The sequence below is a fragment of the Podarcis tiliguerta genome, assembly GCF_965153285.1.
Source record: "Podarcis tiliguerta genome assembly, chromosome: 7".
Classification (NCBI taxonomy): Eukaryota; Metazoa; Chordata; class Lepidosauria; order Squamata; family Lacertidae; genus Podarcis; species Podarcis tiliguerta.
The window spans coordinates 60,732,681-60,753,442 of record NC_139540.1 but is presented as its reverse complement, the minus strand read 5'-3'; the positions used below and the strand labels follow the sequence as shown (position 1 = coordinate 60,753,442).

Below are 20,762 nucleotides of genomic sequence, written 5' to 3'. Positions count from 1 at the left end.
AGCCAACTGAGCTTTCCAGCCCGTCCAGTGAATGAGGGCTGTTCTTTATGTCTGTTCTTTATGTTAGTTTCATTTTGTAGCTTTCATTGACGAAACTGATTGGAATATTTGTTGTTGCAGTAAAATATAGTTCTCCAGCATTGTTGTTGCTGCAGTGAAATTCAGCCCTCCAGGAACACAAATTCTGTTCCATGAAAATTATAGTGATGTGTGCTTCGAATCAGAGAATTGTAGGGTTGGAAGTGATAAAAAAACTTAAATAAAACTGATTCAATTCATAAAATATCATCATGTATTTGGATGAAGGGCTGTATAAAAATGCAATAACTAAAATAAATAAAATTGTTTGATTTCCATCTTATGTCTTCAAATTAATGTCTGACATAATAGCTTAATAAATTGATTTTTGAAGGTGATTTTGTTTATTACTTGTTAGTTGATGGTTTTTTCAGCCTTTAAAGAGTCACATTTTGATAGAAGAAGAAGAGGAGGAGAAGTTTGGATTTATCACTACCCGAAGGAGTCTCAAAGCAGCTAACATTCTCCTTTCCCTTCCTCCCCCACAACAAACACTCTGTGAGGTGAGTGGGGCTGAGAGACTTCAGAGAAGTGTGACTAGCCCAAGGTCACCCAGCAGCTGCTTGTGGAAGAGCAGGGAATTGAACCAGGGTTCACTAGATTACAAGTCTACCACTCTTAACCACTACACCACACTGGCTCTCAATTGATAGCATTTTATGATCTTTATGATAGCATTTTATGCTGCCATAAAGACTGAATAGGTGCTTTCAACAGGGATGTGGAGCATGTGGTCCTCCAGATTTTGTTGGACTTTGTCTCCCATAAACACAGACCATTGTCCCTGCTGGTTGGGGATGATGGAATTTAAAGTCCAGCAACATCTGAAGAGCCATATAGGTTTCCCATCCTTACTTCAAAACCTAACCATAACCACACAAGGAGCTAATGTGAAATAATATGATTACAAAGGGCACACACATACTGATAATTTATCATATGCATGACAGATTAAAAAGAATAGAGGTTCACATGTGTTTCCATTCAGCATGCACCGCTGATGTTCTCAGTGATCTGCACTCACAATACTTTAAGCTGGAGCGCTTTTGAATAAAATACCAAAATTTACAACAGCATTTTGAGCCTATATAATTCTGGTACTGTATGTATTGTATACGCCAACATCTTAAATTCTTGCAGATCTTCAGATGATATCCAATGAAGTCATTTTGAGATTTCAGTGGACCTCTGGTATGACTGACATTGCATCACCCTTTAACCTAGCCATGACTTAACTGCTGTGTGGTTTCTACATTGTGACTTTAATGTGTATGTTTAGAATGAATAACATGAGCCACAGTGTTGATCAAATCTCCCAAAGCCAACAGATTTCCCACAAAATATTTTATAATCTATTGGTTTAAAAAAAAAACAAAAAACCCTTATCTTCTCTCTCTCTGTGTGTGTGTGTGTGTGTACACAAATCCTGCCACACCTGAGGCTTAGTATTCAGTATTCTCAAATTGGAATGTTTGTCCTTCATATCCAGTATAAACTTTTCCTGCATCAGTACTATCCTGGCATTCATTCACTGATGCTATATGCTCCTCCTTATCAATTGTCAGAAAATGCTCACCAATCTCATTTGGTTTGCCCATTCCCCAGTGGTCTTGAAGGCTTATCTCTCGACAGACATTCCCTGAAATGCTTTCTGCCAAGGAACAACTCATAAGATCTTTTGGATCATATAAACTGTCGCCATACTTTGCCACAGGAGGCTTGTAGGCTTCAAGGAACATCTTGGTAGTTGTGGTTATAACAGTTTGCAAAGGATGACCTTCCAAAGAAGAATGACTGCTATATCTGCAAGCATATTCTTCACTGTAATGGGGATGGTTAACATTGACTTGATTCGATTCATCGCCAATCCTTTCTCCGTAGTTAGTTTCAGCTAAGGCCTGTTTTAGTCCATGATGTTTATGGGTGCCATCAAAGTTCTTTTCATGGGTATCTAGTGAATTTACATGGTACTGAAGTCCATTCAACACAACATGGTCAGCATCCCCTGGATTATCCATTGGATCTTTGTGAAATGTATACAGACTGGAATTGATGTAACCAGGAAATGAGCATTCATAGCCACAAGCTGGTTTAGATGTATAGATTTTGGGGCTCGGACGCTTCTGAAGTGGTGATAACACATCATCTTGAAAGCTGGCTGCATCGTAGGTAATGTTGTAAGGTTCTATATTTTGAAATAAATGGTGAGGCTGAGCTAGGAGTGGCAAGCCGGTATCTGTAATTATGTTGATTTTTTCTGATCCTTCTTCACATCCCAGATGATGAATATAATGAAAGTGACTGCTGTTCTCAAAACACATTCCTGTCTGATGAGAAGATAAATAAAAAGACTTCAGGAGAAATGGCTGCATGCACCCATGAAATATGGCAAATGGCTATTTCAGTTGTTGCCAGTTGTGGTTCAAATTAATTTTGCTGAGGTTTTTCAAATGAAGCATCAGATGATGGCTTCAAATGGCTAATTGACATCAGAAACGCCTGGAACTAGTGCTGATGCTCTGTACACATCTTGGAATCACCATAAACATTTGTTGGATAATTTTCATTTTACAGTGGTACCTTGGGTTACAGATGCTTCAGGTTACATACGCTTCAGGTTACAGACTACGCTAACCCAGAAATAGTACCTCTGGTTAAGAACTTTGCTTCAGGATGAGAACAGAAATTGTGCTCCAGCGGCGTGGCAGCAGCAGGAGGCCCCTTTAGCTAAAGTGGTGCTTCTGGTTAAGAACAGTTTCAGGTTAAGTACAGACCTCCAGAATGAATTAAGTACTTAACCTGAGGTACCACTGTATTGGTTTATTTATTGGTTTATTTCAAGCCTGATTTTGAAGTGGGCTATCTGCACCTCCTACTTCATAAATTATTATGTGATATTCCAGCATCACTGCCTCCACACTAGCGTTGCTCCTCACCCCTGCATATTAGAGAACTCCCCAGCCCTTACAACAGATATTGCTTCTCTTGCTAGCACTGGACACCCCCCCCCCCCCACTTCCCTGCTTTGCCAAAGGTGAGGAGTGAAGCAGAAGGACATAGTGGCTAGGTAACTACCCTTCTATCCCCATGCACTGCAACTCGCAAACACTTATGCCTGGATAAAGTTGTTATAGTCTTTAAGTTACCACAAAGCTCTCTGTGGTTCTACAACCTTATAGTTACCTGAAAATCCAGAAGTCTTTTTTTCTGAGATGAATGAGAAGGTGGTGTTTGCTTTTTAAGGGCACTTCTTCTGATCTCTGTTTCTGATTTACTCTCCGGTCTAGGGTGATCATGTATTCCCTTGGCCTGGAGAAATACGGACACGTGAACAATGTTCTTAGTTACAGGAAACATATGAGCATAGAGACATTCCAACCCATCCATAAACTAGTTAATTTGGAGTGATCTTATAACCAGTTTAATATGGTATGAAGGTCATTTTCTTCTGTTGAAAGCCATGGTCAGGAACATTTATAAGTCTGACCTTGTAACAAGAAATTGCTTTTTTAATCTATCTGGAGTTTTGTTAACATCTGTGGATTGAAGTTTGTATCATTTATAAAAAACGAAGTCAACTTTTGTTGTGCAAGCCTCATTGAAACGAACCAGAGAAACTGATTAAAGTGAGTGTTGGCAGTCTCCCCTGGCTCAGATGGACAGCTTATTTTCACCAGGACTTGTGCATTCAGGTCTAACTCTGTAGTACCGAGCTGAGATCAGACACCCCCCTGTTGAGCCGCAGGCACCTGGGGAAGAGCTTTGCATCCCAGCAGGCATTTTAAGTAAGTTGTATTAGGCCTATGTGGCTTCTATTGATTTAAACACCATATTATTTGATTAGTGCATTGTTCTATTGGTTGATTTGTAAACTGCTTTGAGACCATTCATGGTAAAAAGTGGTCTATAAATATTGAGAATGAATAAATAAATAAATAAATAAATGAAATAAGTAGTGAATGCTGGATCAAACATAGGAAAGAATCCAGAGAGCTGCTTTGGACATGCCAAAGAGTTGAGACATACCCATTGTGCCATAGGATGACAAACTCTTTGAAATGTCCTTCCATTTCAAAAAAGTTTGCCATGAAACCTTGGGGCGACAATTTAGCTTCAAAGTCTTTGGGGCATAAATTGTTCATATAATTAATTGGATTCCGGCCACCATGTTTTTGGACCTTGAAATCCATGGCTTGGAATTATGTCAATATTCAATATATCAAAGAACCAAAAGTTACATGGCCTGCCATCTTATCAATGCCAGCCTATTGTTGCAGACCCTCAGTGAGTGCAACATAATTAATTTCATTCAAAAGCACACAAAAAATGAAAAGGCCGAGTACAGGTGATTATCACAAGCAATTCCAGTACGAATTCCTTCTATGTGGTGCACAAATATGATCACGGATTTTCCATCCACAAATTCCAAATCACTGAAGAGGGAAAAAAACACAAGCTGCTCAAAATCCAAAAGCACTATTTATATTTTACCTGGAAAAATATTGCCTTGCCTTCATGTCTCCAGAAGTTAGTTACTGGGTAGCCACTGTGCCCCCGGCAAGGAATTAATTCAAGTGCTGAATTGCAGTTTGGACAAAGTTTTTCTGTGAAGGATAATAGGTTAAAGTGATGAACAGAAGGGAAGTCAGATTCAATCATTCTGTATTAAAATCTCCAGGCAGAATTATTTTTGAAGTAGATTTGATAAATGGTGGAATTATTAACTTAGAACCTCTAATGTACAAATCTCTTCAGAACTGATGTTGCTTGTAACTTAAAATGATTTATGAATCTGATAGCCTTCCACATTTTATGTACTCTCCAAAATGGAACCCACCACCAACTCCTCCCCTCTGTAGCATTCCAGGAGCTTCCCATTGGTTCATTGTGTGTCAACACTTGCCACTCCAGCAGTATTGCCTACTTTCCCCCAACAACCCAGAAGGGGAAGTCCTACAGGCAGGGTGGAATGACACGATTGTAAATTTACTTTGCAAAGAAATACATTAGTAGGATGGTGTATAATAACAACGGTGACTTGGGTTTAAAGATGTTTAAAAACCCTATTAATTGCAAGTGCTCTCAGTTGCCAGAAAGAAAGGTTGGACACCTAGAGCTGGCTCAGATATCTTTGGCATTTGCAGGATGCTTACAACATGATTTTTGACATCCATGAGGCAAAAGTGATCCTATAAGTACAATGCAGAAAGAAAAGTTACACCTGGAACAGTTATGCCTGCAGTTTTTCTAGGGATAGTATTGAAAGCAGATATTTGATTCCTGTTGGTTGTTACTCACAGATTCAAGATTATTGTTGGGTCTTCCTTGAATTCCTCAGATAAATTCCTTGGAAAGTGATGGAAATTCCAGGGTAATTTTTAAATAGAAAAATGGTTTGCAGTTACAGGATCACTTCAAAACATCATCCAATGAGTGCCAAAAAAATATTCTCTAAGAGGACTCTACAGTTTTATCTTGGATCTCCAATGGCTTAGTTGCCAAATGTTTTGGCTCCGGAATGATCGAAAACCGGAAGTGAGTGTTCTGGTTTTTGAACTTTTTTGGGAAGCTGGACATCCGATGGGGCTTCCGATTGGTTGCAGGAGCTTCCTGCAGCCAATCAGAAGCCGTGCTTTGGCTTCTGAATGTTTTGGAAGTAGAACGGACTTCCAGAATGGATTCCGTTTGACTTCCAAGGCATGACTGTACTTTTAAAAACACTGAGAAAATATTTAACGGAGCTGTGTTGAGGCTTGAAATCTCCTGGACAGATTTTCCTTGACTTTTTACATAAACCACCTTTCATCCCAAAACAGATTCCAAAGTGATACACAAAGAAATTTAAAATGGCAGAAATGTTATAAGAAAAACCAGCACAATAAAATTAAGAGGAATGAAGCCGTCCAACCAGCTAAAAATGCCACCATCTAAAATGCCTCTGTAAATAAGAAGACTTTAATCTGGCATCGATAATGTTATAGCATGGATGCCAGGTGTACCTCCCTGAGGATGCCATTCGACTGAACTCTCTGCTGTAAACTCCACAAAGGTCCCCTATGGCTCCCAAATCAGAGCAAGATACAACAGCCGTTGGGTGGATTCCCCCATCACAATTCTCTCACTTTGCTGCTTCTGGCGAGCCTTGTCGCATATGGCAGGCCGGAGCTGCAGCTTGGCCCCATCCAACAGGGTGCAGTCCCCGGCACATGCCACCACACCGAGGCAGGACTTCTTGAGGATCTGGCAGTTGTGGTTGTTGGTGTTGCGCATGGCCCACCCGCTGAGGTGGCGCTGTGCGTTTTTATCCTCGTTGGAGTAGATGAGCCGCAAATAGCCGTCAGGCCACTCCTGGAAGGAATCAAAGTGCTTGGGCTCCTGCATCAGCGGCAAAGGGATAAGAGAAAGAGGAACGGATGGAGGCTATATTAGCAAAGCATCTCATTAAGGTGAAAACCAGTCTGGGCCTTTATCATTTTTACACACACACACACACACACACACACACACAATGCATTAACAAAATAATGCAAGCAGCGGCTCAAATGCACATGTGAAGATCCACCATGACAGCAACTTCCCAAAACCGTGTCCAGTTCAGCTCCACACTTAGATCCCAGATTAATGCTGCAAGTCTGCACATTCCATTGAAATCAGTTAGATTTATAATTGTGGGCTTGTAATTGTGCAAATGTCACAGGTTCAAGCAGCTAATGCAGTTTCCTTGTGACTTTATTGGTGATGAACAATGCAATTCTCCTCTATGGGCTTTATTATTCAAGTTATGTATTTTTTTCCCAAAAAAAGAGCTTCAGTGGAGAATATTTTTAAATAGAAATGGGCAGTTAATATAACTCCACTGGCACAAGCACACACATATACAATATCATTTTGTAGTCCTCTCCTTTTTTAATTTTCAGGGGTGCTTTGCTCCCCTTCTCTTCTTCTGGAGCACATATCCAGCTGGATCTACAAAGTAAGAGGGAGAACAAGAACAGAAACACCTCTGCACCACTCCTAGCAATTGCCTATAGATCAACCATCATACCATTATTGCTTGTTTGTTGTTACAGGAGCATCCTGCAAAGATACAGTGTAGTTTTGGGTGTGCTTTGTTGGGGTGTACAGGGCCATCCTATGCACACCAACTCAAGAAAAAGCCCCAATGAGCTCAGTCAGGCTGACTTTCAAGTGTGTTTTGCAGCCTTAGAAAACTAGCCCACAAATTCATTCGAGTGGGTTTCTTCCAAACCTCCCTCCTTGAACTGTACCTGTGGTAACTTGGGATCATTGATATCCCAGGTTAACTTCATCCCATAGGAGCAGGTGTAGTCTGAGTCCTTTGACATGTTAACCATGGATCTAGGTAAATAATATAACAAAAAAGATACAGAAAAAGGTAAAGATTAATCTGGAGATAAAGGTTAACCTTAAGCTGTAAATAAGGCTAGAATTATCTTATATTTACTTTATTTTTTATTTACCAGAATTTATATATTTCTTAATCATCAAAACCTCTAAGCTGTTTACCTAACATATAAAATGTGCATTAAAGGCAGATGTTAAAATTAGCCTTCTTTTTTCAAAATAAAATCAGCAGTTTAAAAAACCACTCCAAACTAAAACATCCTATTAAAATACACATCATATTTAGACATCTGGGTAGGCTTGCTTAAATGAAGAAGTATTTAGCAGTGGTAGAGAAGGTGCTTGTCTAATGACAATGGGCAGGGGGGGTGCAAGGGAGGAATGAACATTATGCAGCACTTGAAAAATGTCCCACATATCCAAGTGGTTGAACAGGCATCTGTGGCGTAAGGTGATCCTCATTACCCCAGCTAAGAGGAGGGGAGGGGAATATAAGAGAATCATGCAATTCCTAAGGCCAGGCAGCAAGTTCATGGTTGATGCGGGAGTTGATATAGATGATTTCTGCTCCCAGTTCACCATTTTCACCCATGGCCCAACAGTCCTCAGCAGCTGCTGTGGAGTGGAGGTTAAAGGGCTGCAGTCTCCAAATCCCTACTCAGCCACAAAGCTACTTAAATGCCCCTGGGCCAGTTTCTATTTATCAGACTGGTCTACCTCACAGGACTGCTATTTGCAGCGGGTGGGAGAAATCATGTGAGGGCTCCTTGGAGGAGAGGCAGACATAGATAAATACCCCAGCACTTCCCTTTGTAAGGTGCCCATGTCTCTACGCAGCGGTTCTCAACCTGTGGGTCCCCAGATGTTGTTGGACTACAACTTCCATGATCCCTGAGCTCTGACCTTGCTAGCTAGGGGTGATGGGAGTTGTAGTCCAACAACATATGGGGACCCACAGGTTGAGAAAGGCTGCTCTACAGTGATGGCAAAAGAGAACAAACTGAAAGGGATGAAGGTGAGGACGAGAGGCAGGACAGGGCAGGAGACAGAATCAAGGGTGTTGCACAACCTGCCTTAAACAGCGGCGTCCTCGCCTTGCCTTTGCGCTTGGCCGCTGTCCGTCTCTTGTGGTGCTGAAATGGAACCCGCTGTTGCCCTTACCCTCTCGAGCTCCGCTTCTGATCTGCTGCTCACTCCGGGAAGGGGATCTTTTTTGTCCCCGACCTTCACCCTCCCACATAGCTGTCCTCCGAGGTGTTAAAAGCACGTGGGGGGGGGAGGGCGACTCCTCCTCCTACTTCAGCCTCGGAGCTGAAGGCGCAGGAATCCAGTATTCTCCGCCCCGCACACACAAAAATTAATTAAACAAAAGTACAAAAAAACCAAGCCCCTCAATAGGGTGCCGATCCCCAAGCCAGCAAAGGTGTCCTCTGAATGGGAGGCTGCAGTGCGAAATCCGCTTACTCAGAAGAAGTCCGTTCGCCTGACTGCAGTTTAGTAACTACTACTATAACTTATAATTTATGATGATTATCATTACGCATTTCGGCATTTTAGCACCCTCTTCGGCCAAAAACAGCTTCCAAATGGCGCTCCACGAAACCGCGTTGAGCTTTAGCGTCGGCTCAGAAGTTCTGAATAGATTTCCAGCGCTGAGTGGATTTTAACCCAGCTGCGCGCTCAAGTCGAAGAGGGTGTATGGTTATCTAAGTAGTGCTTAGGCTTGCCAACCTGGCGCCCTCCAGATGTTTTGGACTAGAACGCCAGGTGTTTTGGATGCTGATGGGAGTTGCGGTCCAAAACATCTGAGGGGCACCAGTTTGAGCAAAAGCTGAACTACAGGAAATATTAATTGGAGGTTTTTAAACCGAGGTTGGCTGGCCATCTGTCTGGGATTCTTTAGCTGAGATTCCTGCATTGCAGGCGGTAGGCCCAGATGAGGTCGCTTCCTTGAGGTCCCTTCCAACTCTACAATTCTATTATTCACTGTCCCTGAAATGGTTAGATACAAAGGAGCTTAACAACGACAACGAAGGCAGCTGGAGTTGGAAGCGACCAAGTATAATCCGAATCATGTCTGCTTAGAAGCAAATCCTATTGAATTCCATGGGACTTACTCCCAGTCAGGTAAGTGGAGAAAGGACTGCAGCCTGAATTAGAACATGAATTAGACCATACACCATGTTGGTTCTCTCATATCCAGTGGTAGAAAACCGGAAGGCAAGCTCCCTTTAGTCTTGTAATGCTAATTCTGCAATGTGACAAAATTCCATCACACCGATGGCGGCAGGCAGGCAGGCAGGGAGGGAGAGGGAGCCATTTCCGCACGCTGACAACGAAAAGTATTGTTTCATAACGATTTTGCATTTTTCCTACGATCTTAGTTGGTTCACAGTTTTTAAACCGATAGGCAGGTAACACATCTTTGAGTTAATCAAACAAATCTCTGCTCTGTTCTAAGATACAAAAGCCTAGACTCCTGAGCACACTGAATACTTTCCTGCCTTCTCTTTTTTTACTTTCGATTTTGGGTTTTATTCGCCGATACCATCCTGAAGACATTTAAGCCAGCTCTCTGGCACGTAAAACGACGATCCAATACACAATTACCTGGGAGTAAATCTCATAGAACTCAGTGGGTCTTACCTTTGAGGAGACACGTTAAATAAAGTCAGCATTTGATGCTCAGCATTGTGCAGGGCACTGGCTGCGATCGTATCCGATGCACACTTACGTGGCAGGTAACGTAGGCGTTATTAATTTCAGCCCTCTGAAATTTCAGATTTGCTAAAATACCCTAAAAACTTTACAAGCTTGTGGGGTATTTTAGCAAACCTACAGGGCTGAAATTAATAGCGCATTTATTCCGCCGAGGTCTCGATCCCTAAACACACTTGCTAGGGAGTGAGTCCCAATGAAGAAAATGGGATCTACTTCCAAGGGGAAAAAACGCGCGCAGTATTCCGCTACCGCGCATTCTCAAAAGCAGACGACGCGGCTGCATACAATCAGCGGACTTGGTTCTGCCTAGCACAAACCTCTTGGAAAAGGATCATTCTGTTAATAAAATATATCACGGGGTATATTCTGCCTTTTATATATATTTTTGATTTTTGTCCCCGAAACAAGCATGCTAAATAAACTCAGCGTAATAGTTGCGACAGAGTTTGTTCTAAAATTATGCACTGCTAGGATCTGTTTTGTTGTGGCCGATATTAAAAGAAATCGCCTCCCCTCGACCATTTGGCAAATATAGGACGCGAAACTTTATAGATTTTTGTTCTCCAATAAAAATAATAAAATGCCAGTTATTTTATTTGCGGATTACTGGAAGGAGAATCATATTGACAATGTTCTTCCTTTGTCTTTACTTCCCTCGCTTTGCGTTACGTTCTTTCAATTTTTTGTGAGCAGGATTTATCATAATGCTAGACCCGATTTATGAATGCATATTTTTATTTTATTGTTTTTATTTCATTGGCCGCTTTTCCATCTGTCTGCCTGTCTGTTTAAAGCATGAATAAAATAAAGGCGGGGCCTCCCTCCAGTGACCCTGGAAGCGTGTTTTCTGAAATATGTTCCTAAACATCTTTTAAGGCATAGATTGTTTGTTTAAAATTAACCTCCATAGTTATTGTGAAGCAAAACTAAGTGGCACCTGTTGAACTGGTCACGACGCATCCATAACACCGTTTTACATGCGCCGGTTGGTATTCAACTAAGTTTTACTCAAGAGTCAGAGTAGACTCGTTAATGAACATGCATAAAACTTAGTTGAATACCATCCATTATAGCTACTCTGTAAAAGAGCAGTCCTATACTTCAGTGTAGTTTGCTCCAAGGTAAACGGGTATAGGATTGCTAAACCTAAAGCTCACAAAATGGCTATAATGGGCGAGAAATCCGGTTGCGTTAGGCTTATTTTTTGGCAGGATCCTAAGATCTCCAACACAATGGGACTTCCTTTTGAGCAGACAAGTCTAGACTTGCCCTTAAACTGCGTTCTTGGTAGTGGTGCTCTCAAGGGAGTATGAAATTCCAATTTTCCTTTGTGATTGGAGATTTTAATCTGCCTTGGATACAGAAAATATTAACTTTTGGGCTTCAGTCATATACGGTATAGGCACGCCTTCACTTAGGAGCGTCATTAAATTCAGTAGGTCTGCGTAAACGTACTGCAAAATCTCTTCTGCGTTTACAACACCTCCACCGAAGTGACCCTTTAAATCCACTCGAGAGCCCAGCTCTGTAGGCTCGTCTTCCAAGCAGAATGAAAAGCGCACAACTCTTTCGGGACTCAACGATCCCGCTTCCTTCCTCTCCCTTTTAAGTCGGGGACAGAAGTAAGACTTCCTCTCCGCGGGGTTTATAAGGCGCACCGGATTGCAACCGGGACGCGGAACTCCATCTCTTCTCGTTCCTCCTACTTACAAAATAATGCCCCCATCCTAAACGCATAATTGATAAACCAATCCTAGGGACATATGCGCAGCAGCAGGGAATAAAATCCCCCCTGCACCCCCGGAATCAATGCCTACTAGGAAGGGATGCATAGCTTTCCTTTCAGGAAATCGCCTCTTAGAGTAACCCCTCCGACGCAGTGGGGGGGGGGGGAGTGGATCCTGCTCCGAGCGCGCTCAGCAACCCTTAATTCACGCCCTTGGGCGCAGGTGGCAGCATCAGCTGCGCGTGGAACGCGCGTCAGACGCTGCCCGAACGCTTATTAAGACCGCGCTTGGCGCGCGCGCCACTCATTCCTGGAGGATTTGGAGCCGGCCATGCAGGATCAGGTCGGTGGGCCGCTTGCAGGCCCGCGGGAGGGGCTCTGTTGACTGGTGTAAAGACTGGTTCTCCAGCATAGTGCTCATGACCGTTGGGGTGGCAAGCCTGTTGTGGGCTTTTGTTTGGAGAGTGGGCACCATGGGCCTCCCCGTGGGGGATCCTTCTCAAGTACACATGCGTCTGATTAGGCGTGACCTGAGATTAACCCCTTGGAGATGCATAGGGCCACCTTGCAAAACGCTCAAGGTGGGGGTTACCCAATGAGCCTCAAAGGTCTTTTTTTCTGGGATTTTGGTTGACTTTTTCTTGGCTGCAAATGGGTGGTGATATATTTTTTTGGCTGGGGACACATTGAAAACCTATGCCCCATCTTTTAATCAAATACTACCAGGAGTGGCTTATAGCTGGTGAAATACCCTGCAGGAGGAGGAGCTGCTTCTGAACACCAGCTGCTGGAAATCACAGGAGGGGAGAGAGCTCCTGTGCTCTGGTCCTGTTTCTGGGCTTTCTTTTCTTAGGTAAAGAGACCCCTGACCATTAGGTCCAGTTGTGACCGACTTTGGGGTTGTGGCGCTCATCTTGCTTTACTGGCCGAGGGAGCCGGCGCACAGCTTGACTAAGCTGCTTCTGGCAAACCAGAGCAGCACACGGAAACGCCGTTTACCTACCCGCCAGAGCGGTACCTATTTATCTACTTTCACTTTGATGTGCTTTCAAACTGCTAGGTTGGCAGGAGCAGGGACCGAGCAACAGGAGCTCACCCCGTCGCGGGGATTCGAACCGCGACCTGTTGATCGGCAAGTCCTAGGCTCTGTGGTTTAACCCACAGTGCCACCTGCGTCCCAATCCTTCTTTTCTTATGTTCACTTAAAAACAATTCTGGCACAAGTTCACTGATGCTCTTTGAGGACATCTCCAGTCTTTTTTGCAGTGATCGACATAAGTACTGGAATTACCGAGGTGGTAATTGGGGCATTGGGGAGAGGGCCATCTCCTCTACCTTTCCTAATGGTCTTGGGGTGGGCAAAATTGGTGAGTATGAGCAGCTGGGCAAGTGAGCTTCCATTAAGGGCTCCCCTGCCATTTCTGCCCACCATTTGAGCTCTGGGTAGATATTTCTAATCAAAAATTGTATGTTTGAAATGATTGTGTGTGTGTCCCCCTCACATATAGGGAGAAGAGAGTAGAGAAAATGATGGTGACATGCCGGACAGATCTGAATACTATGTAAATATCACCATGTGCACAACATTGTTCAGTCACCTTAAAATCAATTGTCTTTGTTTTAGAGACACTCATCTTTTCAGCATATTGAGGGCCAAATGAGCCCCACTGGCAGAAGCTCACACAAGATTTGTACCATTGTCCTCCCCTCACATTCTTCCAAATTGGCTTGTGTGTGTTTCAGAAGAAGCGTCAGAGAAGAGTGTGGGGAGAGAAGAGTGGGGAGCTAAAATGCTTGTGCTGATAGAGCCATTTCCATAGCGCTATGTTGAATTTCTCACTCTGTTTTCAAAGTTGGTATGGACCAGGAAGTGGCTAGATCAATGGTGGGAAAGCTACCGTAATCTGTCCATAATTGAGAGGCTATTCAGAAAGTTGTTTGTGCATGTTTTATTCTAGCTAGAGTCATTACTGAGTGATGCCTTCAAGGGAAAAGGATTTCAGAAAATAAAAGAAATACTCCAAGGGAATGATATTTATCCTCAGAAGTACAGCAAGCAACTATTAAACCAACTGGACAAAGTTCTAAAAAAGGCAAGTAGGAAAAAGCTCCATTGTTTCAGCTGCAATTCTGTAGCTTCTTTCTGAAGAGTAAGCCCCATTGAACTCAATGAGGCTCACTTCTGAGTAGACATTTATAGGACTGCACTGTTAATCTCGTAAAATTCAGTCCATTGAATTGCTTGTTTATGCCGTAATGCGGGGTTTCCCTCCATCCTAGGAACTGGACAAAAATGAGTTCACAAACGTATCCCTATTGTTGAAGTGCATTCAGCAGTATTGTAGAAGTGATCCTCGAGATGGTGTAAATTTGCTTCTTCAGGAGGGATTGATAGCAAAGATAAGTATCCCTATGCGTGAATGGCTGTTTAAGTGCTCTGCTGTGTATAAACCATACTAATGCTCCATGAAACAGAAATTTCCTTGTTCTAAGAACTGGTGTTCTTAGCCAAAAGCTGACCAAACCAAACTTCTAAATAGCCCTCCTTTCCATTGCGGATTGATTATCTCCCCCCCCCACCCCCACCCCGCCAAAAAAACCCCAAACCATTTAATTTTTTTGCAGTCAGTTTGTTTGACCTCATTTTGTTACTTGTGGACAAGGATGACAATCTTCCTTTTTTGTTTTATGCAGCTAGGCATGGTTCTGTGAAGATTTGTGTTATTTCATTGGAAGAAGAAATTGGTTTCATAAATTGGGAATAACCCACATAAGATGGGCAGGCAATATCCATGGGCAGCTTTTATCTTACTCTTCAACCCTCCCTGTATAATAAAAACACTTGTGGGTCCCCATAACCATGTAATTGTCTTCTTTCTCCTAGCTGCATTTCTGTAAGTAGAAAACTAGCTTTGAGACATTCCTTTGACGTTGCTTGTGTGCGTCTTGTTTGTTTTACATGGTCATTTGGTTTGAAAGAACCAGAGAATTTCTGAGCCTGATAGAACCAAGTGAAAGTACATTCTTGGTCCACCTTGTTGAAGACTTCTTCGACACTGCCTTGGTAAGTACACAGAGACAAACGTGCTGTGTTGCGGCCTTTTGGCAACCATATTTGTGCGCCACAAAGCGGCTGGTTATGAACCCCACAAATCTCCCTTTTCCCTGTAGCCATGCCCATTTGTGACCTTTATTTTGAAAAAGTGCTTTTTGGACTTGACCTTTCCCCATGTGGATGTAGGGATGGGGGAGCCTGTGACCTGCCGGAATTTGTCAGACTCCAACTCCCATGAGTCCCAACCAGCATGGCCAAAGGTCAGGGATGATGGGAGCTGTAGTCCAACAACATCTGGAGGAACAAGTTCTCCAGCTCAGCGGTAAGCTAATGCTTTCCTTGTATGGACTGTATGGATGCAGCTTTGTGCAATGCTAGGACATCATGGTAATGTGGAAAGCCATCCTGTGAGCCTGTTAAGATGCAAAGAATAATGTGAATGTCCAGACTCTCCAAGTGTTCCTGTTTTCCAGGGACAGTCCTAGATTTACAGAAGCCGTACCAGCTGATTTAATCCCAGATTGTCCCACTTTTTCATTAAGATGTCCTTATTTTAATCAGAGAAATGTTGGAGGGTATGGAGTTTTGTCACACACACCCCTGAGCCAAAGAGATAAGTAACTATACAACCTTTAGAAGGCATCTGTATGTATAGGGACTTTTAAAAAAATGTTTAATTATGTTTCTATATACGTTGGAAGTTGCCCAGAGTGGCTGGGGTAACCCCGTCGGATGTGCGGGGAATAAATATTATTATTGTTGTTGTTGTTGTTATTGTTATTGTTATTGTTATTGAATACGATGTCCCTTTCTTTATTGGAGAAATGTTGGAGGGTGTGGTTGTGCAAGCTAAGGCTGATTTTGATAAATGCTCCCAGTGACAAACTGGACAATGGAAGTTGCTTCTGGGCTTTCAGTGCCCCATGTGCCTGCAGGAACATTCTGTTCACTTCCCATATGGTTCATCTGCATTGTAGCAAGTACCCATGCCAGCGCCACAGGGTGGCAATGCTAGTGAGGCCAGCATCCATGACACCTGTGGGACAAATGTGGGATGCTGCTTCAGATTTTCCTGTGAAGACCCAACCATGCAATTTTTGCTGGAAGCTATGTTGTTCAAAGTACATAGCAGTTGGCCCTAACTTGTCATCGTACCACGTAGTATTTTTTTACAATACCTGCATGGAAAAATGGGAATGTAGAAAATGCATGTGAAAATCTGTACATGGTTGAAATGCACTGCATGAATGACAATGATAATACCGTAATTCAGGACTCTGAATTTGAAATAAAACTCAGTGTTGAGGAGCGGAAACTTGTTCTGTTTGAACCTGGCCGGTATTATGGTTAAGCACACTTTACAATGCTGTGATATATTAGTGCTGGTGTGTAAGTTTTATAAACTGGGCAGTATTTTGAATGTGCTACAGGTAAAGGTATTACCTTTGAGTTATATCTATTCTGTTTCTCTTCCCATCCCCACAACATCTTGCTTTCAGATTATTGGCAAAAGCAACTCTGAAGGTCAGTCGCTAAATACCTTTAAGTATCTGATGTTGATTTATTATCAGAGCAGTCCCAAGGCAACATGACAAAAGACAAATACAAAAATGACATTTTAAAAAAAGAAATGGCGGTTTGAAGTAGAGAGAATTTATGGCTGTTAAATTCATATGATTTGTGACTACAATACCTCTCCAGGAGTAAATCCAATGGAACACATTGAGATTTACTCCTGTATAAACATGCAATGTTTTCGTTGAGCTTTCTAAATTGTTTTGAGTCCTTGTGGAGAATAGGAGTAAACAAAAGGAGTGAGGCCGCCAGGTTTATTTAGACTGAATTAGACAACCAATTAATACTTTGAATCAGTGGTTCCCAATTAGCTAAGTACTGAGGAGCCCCTGTTTTTCAAAAGCCATGGACCCCCTAATTTGGAAAATTTTGATATCTCTGTGGTAGTTTTTGTTATGTGAATGGTGCCACGGACCCCCTGGTGTCTGAGGACCACCAACTGGGAACCACTGTTTAGATCATTCTAGTGGATCCCCTCCAGTAAATCAGACTGAGAGATTAGGATACTGTTGTCTGTTTCTGATGCTTTGCTGTAGTAAGGATTTGGAATGGGGGACACACTAGAAATGGATTTTCCTTCTGTTGTCCTCCGTACTGCGAAACTCTCACACACTTCAGTAATGCACAAATATATTTAATTGACTAAAAACCAAATTATTGATCAGCTAAAAATGATCCAATCTGTGTACAGCTCTAATAAAAATGCAGTAGGTATTTAAACTTCTACAATGAGGGAGCGAAAAGCAAACCTCTTGTACAATATTACAAAAAGCAGGTCACACTGATTTGGGAAGATTGCTATTCCAATAAGAGAGACTGTGGCACTGCTTTGAAACTTAGAGGTCTTGCTGCCTAACTGGTAACAAATGTGTGTTTCTCACCAAATTTCTCTGTTACAGGGAAAAAGCAGTTGCTGGAGTCTTTCATACCATATTTGGGACATGTAGCTGCTGATTCTCATGTGAGCTGTTTCCTGCGACAGGAGGTCAGTTTCAAACAAGGAATATGTGGAATGATTTCTAGGAAGTAAAACAAAGTCGTTAGTTACTTATTCTTGTCTTCCTACATTTCTTACACTTCCTGTATCAAAGGCTTTGAGAACCTTAAACACTCTGCTGGATAACATCGGAAAAGAGGAGAAAAAGAAGTTTGCCGGGTCTGAAGAGATGTGTCTGCTTATGTAAGCATCTTTGTAACGTGGACTTAATCCTTGTGTGTCTTCTGTGCTCTGTTAGGTGCTAGGAGGGAATCTTTCCCCTCTTCTTTTCCAGAATTTCTTATTGGATCTACTTAACAGAAAGTTTGAATTTTTGCTGAAGTAAATGAGGAGACATTTGCATCCAATAATGTCTTGCATTAGTGCAGTGTGGCTAGCCTATGTGGTCCTGCAGCTGTTTTTGGACTACAACTCCCATTATCCCTGACTCGACTAGCCCAAACCCACCACAGGCTACCTAAGAACATAAGACTAGTCTATTGGACCAGGCCTATGGCCCAACTCGTCCAGTTTTCACAGTGTTACTGGGAAACATATGGAGACAGTTTCAGTTTTTGTATACCGCAGCACTGTGCCTGTAGTTGTAGATCCGTATGACTGTTCAAGTGAAGAACTTCCTTTTATGAATGGTGTATTTGAATATGAGGGAGAAAGGCATTTGGTTGCTGTGGCCCTAAACTGCCACATTGCTTCAAAAAGATTAAATTGGACAGTCTTGGCAAAAGTTCCCTTTCAGTCCACTCCTGTTATGCATGTTTTGTTTCTCGATTTTGACCGTTCATACCTTATGCATGTTTTGTTTCTCGGTTTTGCATGTTTTGTTTCTCAGTTATGCATGTTTTGTTTCTCGGTTTTGACTGTTCATATCTTATGTCTACATATTTAATTCCCAATTGTTTCTCTCTCTCTCTCTCTCTCTCTCTCTCTCTCTCTCTCTAAGGCTTAAAGCTCATTAATGGGTTATGTCATTTCAGGAAAGAACTTGCAAAAGCAATTCTGGATGTTGGTGGTAAGAAAAACTTAGCATCTTTGTTGGGGCTGGGAAAAGTCCAGGTACCTGTTTTGACGAGGCCTTAGACATCTGATGCTAAAATCCAAGAATACGGAAACTCCTGTGTAGAGTGGTGCTTTTCAACTGATGTTAGCTGTAAAACTAAGCTGCTGCTTAAGAACTGAGTGAACCACATGTCACCTGATGTCCCAGTGAAATGTCGTTACCAGTTTTTGCCCACTCAGATGATCAGCTGATCATCAGGACTTACAAAGCACTTTTACTTGCCTCACATCGAATGGCACAGATGATGCCAGGTGGGCAAAAACAGCCTCATGGGCCAAATGCAAAGACCTGGTAGGCCTGATTAGTCCCAGGGAATGCTAGGGTGAGATTGCTGTAGCTTCCCTGCCCTCACTAGTTGCTCTAATATCTGATACACCCCATTCTTCTTCTTATTCCTGTATTGTGTTAAAATGTTAAGGGAATACTGACTAGGCGTGGGTTAAACTGCTGTCTCTAAAGAACAAGAATTAATCTGAAACAGCTCTTCTTCAGAAATGCTATGTGCAAACAAGTATTTTGATATGAATAACATTTTAAGCAATAGGTTCTTTGGAAAGGTGAGATCTCTTCCCTACGTGCATTAGTGGCACTAGTTATAATTCCCATGGTTTTTTGTGGGACAAAAGTGGCAAACCTTTGCTGAGTCATAGCCAATGAACCTGTAATGGTTGCACATGAATATTTGACTATTCTCAGAAATGCAAAAGTCATAAGACTGTAGTAATAAATCACATTTTCCTTTAGCAAGATAAATAGTGTAGCAATAGCATCAAACTTCCCAGGGGGGAAGGAGGGAGGGAAAGCATGTTGCATTTTGAAATATTGGAATAATGGACTTGGGCAAAGGCTGAATATAAAGCGGAGTAGTTCTTGATCTAAACTTGTAGTGCAAGGAAGGGTGGAAGGAAGTTTTTCATCACTTGGTAAGATACTTTGCATATGGGATGCTGAATATATTGTTTTCAGTAACTCTTTTCTTTGTGCAGACTATGACATCCAGATTGCTATTGTGGAAGCCCTGTTCAGGATAATGTTGAAAAAGCTGAGAGACGATCTTGTTCACAACTGGTTTGAAGATCAATACCTTGCTAAGGCTTTTAGAGAAATCAAAGAAAGAGATTTTGAGACAGTAAGGGCTTTTGTTTTTTCAGCTTCTTGTTCTTGCTAATCTTCAAATGTATAGCAACAGCGGAATTTTTTGTGCGAAAGAGTATAGCAACTGGTTTCTCTCCCTTTTCACTGAATTAATGGATGTAATCTGCATTCGGTGCATTCTCAGTGAAGAAAATCAAGCATCGCTGGTTGTCTTTAAAACAACTCCGAAGCTGATTGATTTGTGATACTCAGGCCTTCTGAACTCATTTTGCATTTGCACGGTGGCTTATGTGCCACTGGGAAGAGCATGCAATGCTTATTTTTTTTAAAAATGGAATTGGCGTTGGAACAATTTTTGAAAATAATTGTCACATTCTGCTTTCCCTTTTCCCCCTCTTGAAGGATTCCAGGTTATTTCTTAACAAATTGAATGAAAGACTTGGAGATAAAAGAAGGTAAGGACTTGCCACGAACATGCTCACCTGAGAGAGTTTGAGCACCGATTTATCACAGGCTTTTGCAGGTTTTGTTTACCGACTCTATTTCTGGGCTTATCCACAGAAGTAACTGGGCACCCCAGACTCTTTCCTCCCCACCCAATGTAGGCATGTCCCTTCTGAGGTGCTGCTGAGGCAAACTTACTAGGAGCCCAAGTTCTCCCATTCAGGCCAGTAATGCATAAACTCCAGTGTCTAGGCATGTGAAGTTATGTTGCAGAACTACACCAGTCTTGAGCACTGAAAGCACAGAGGTAGAAAGATGTAGCGCTACAGATCATGTCAGAATGGATGGCAGTTTGCTGAGTTGGTCTTAAAAGCTTCAAAAGTTACAGAGCTAAGAATCAGCATGCTGTCACCTTGATACTTAAATGAGAGACAATCTGGATGGTGAGTTTTTCAGTTGCTCTCACTCATGCACACATGGAGGAGACTTTGGGAGTGGAATTTTCCTGTGGAAGGCTTATCCAGTTGAGCCCAAAAGTACAGGGCTTAGTCATGTACAAATATTGGGTCAGCTTAGTGGGGGAAGTCATCTTTGAAGCTGGCCCTGCCAATAATCGGGTTTAGCTAATTATGTAGAAATATTATTTCAT

General features: G+C 42.3%; 2 protein-coding genes across 2 annotated transcripts in view; one reads left to right on the top strand and one right to left on the bottom strand.

The window, feature by feature from the left end:
* Nucleotides 1-1,520: 1,520 nt before the first annotated feature.
* GCM2 (glial cells missing transcription factor 2) lies at nucleotides 1,521-7,433 on the bottom strand (the record flags this gene model as incomplete). The annotated part of the gene is made up of 5 exons (XM_083450313.1): nucleotides 1,521-2,405; nucleotides 3,262-3,387; nucleotides 4,570-4,682; nucleotides 6,201-6,453; nucleotides 7,347-7,433. The coding sequence occupies 5 exons, from the start codon at nucleotides 7,431-7,433 to the stop codon at nucleotides 1,521-1,523; spliced, it is 1,464 nt and encodes a 487-aa protein (XP_083306439.1).
* A 5,995-nt stretch (nucleotides 7,434-13,428) lies between these two features.
* Nucleotides 13,429-20,762, top strand: part of SYCP2L (synaptonemal complex protein 2 like) — a gene marked incomplete at both ends in the record, with an annotated part of 31,296 nt that continues 23,962 nt past the window's right edge. The window contains 9 exons of the mRNA XM_083450312.1: nucleotides 13,429-13,458; nucleotides 13,849-13,983; nucleotides 14,171-14,294; nucleotides 14,854-14,979; nucleotides 17,420-17,505; nucleotides 17,612-17,700; nucleotides 18,492-18,526; nucleotides 19,561-19,703; nucleotides 20,072-20,124. Of these exons, the coding sequence (XP_083306438.1) occupies nucleotides 13,429-13,458; nucleotides 13,849-13,983; nucleotides 14,171-14,294; nucleotides 14,854-14,979; nucleotides 17,420-17,505; nucleotides 17,612-17,700; nucleotides 18,492-18,526; nucleotides 19,561-19,703; nucleotides 20,072-20,124 (821 nt within the window). The remainder of the gene's footprint in view (nucleotides 13,459-13,848; nucleotides 13,984-14,170; nucleotides 14,295-14,853; nucleotides 14,980-17,419; nucleotides 17,506-17,611; nucleotides 17,701-18,491; nucleotides 18,527-19,560; nucleotides 19,704-20,071; nucleotides 20,125-20,762) is intronic.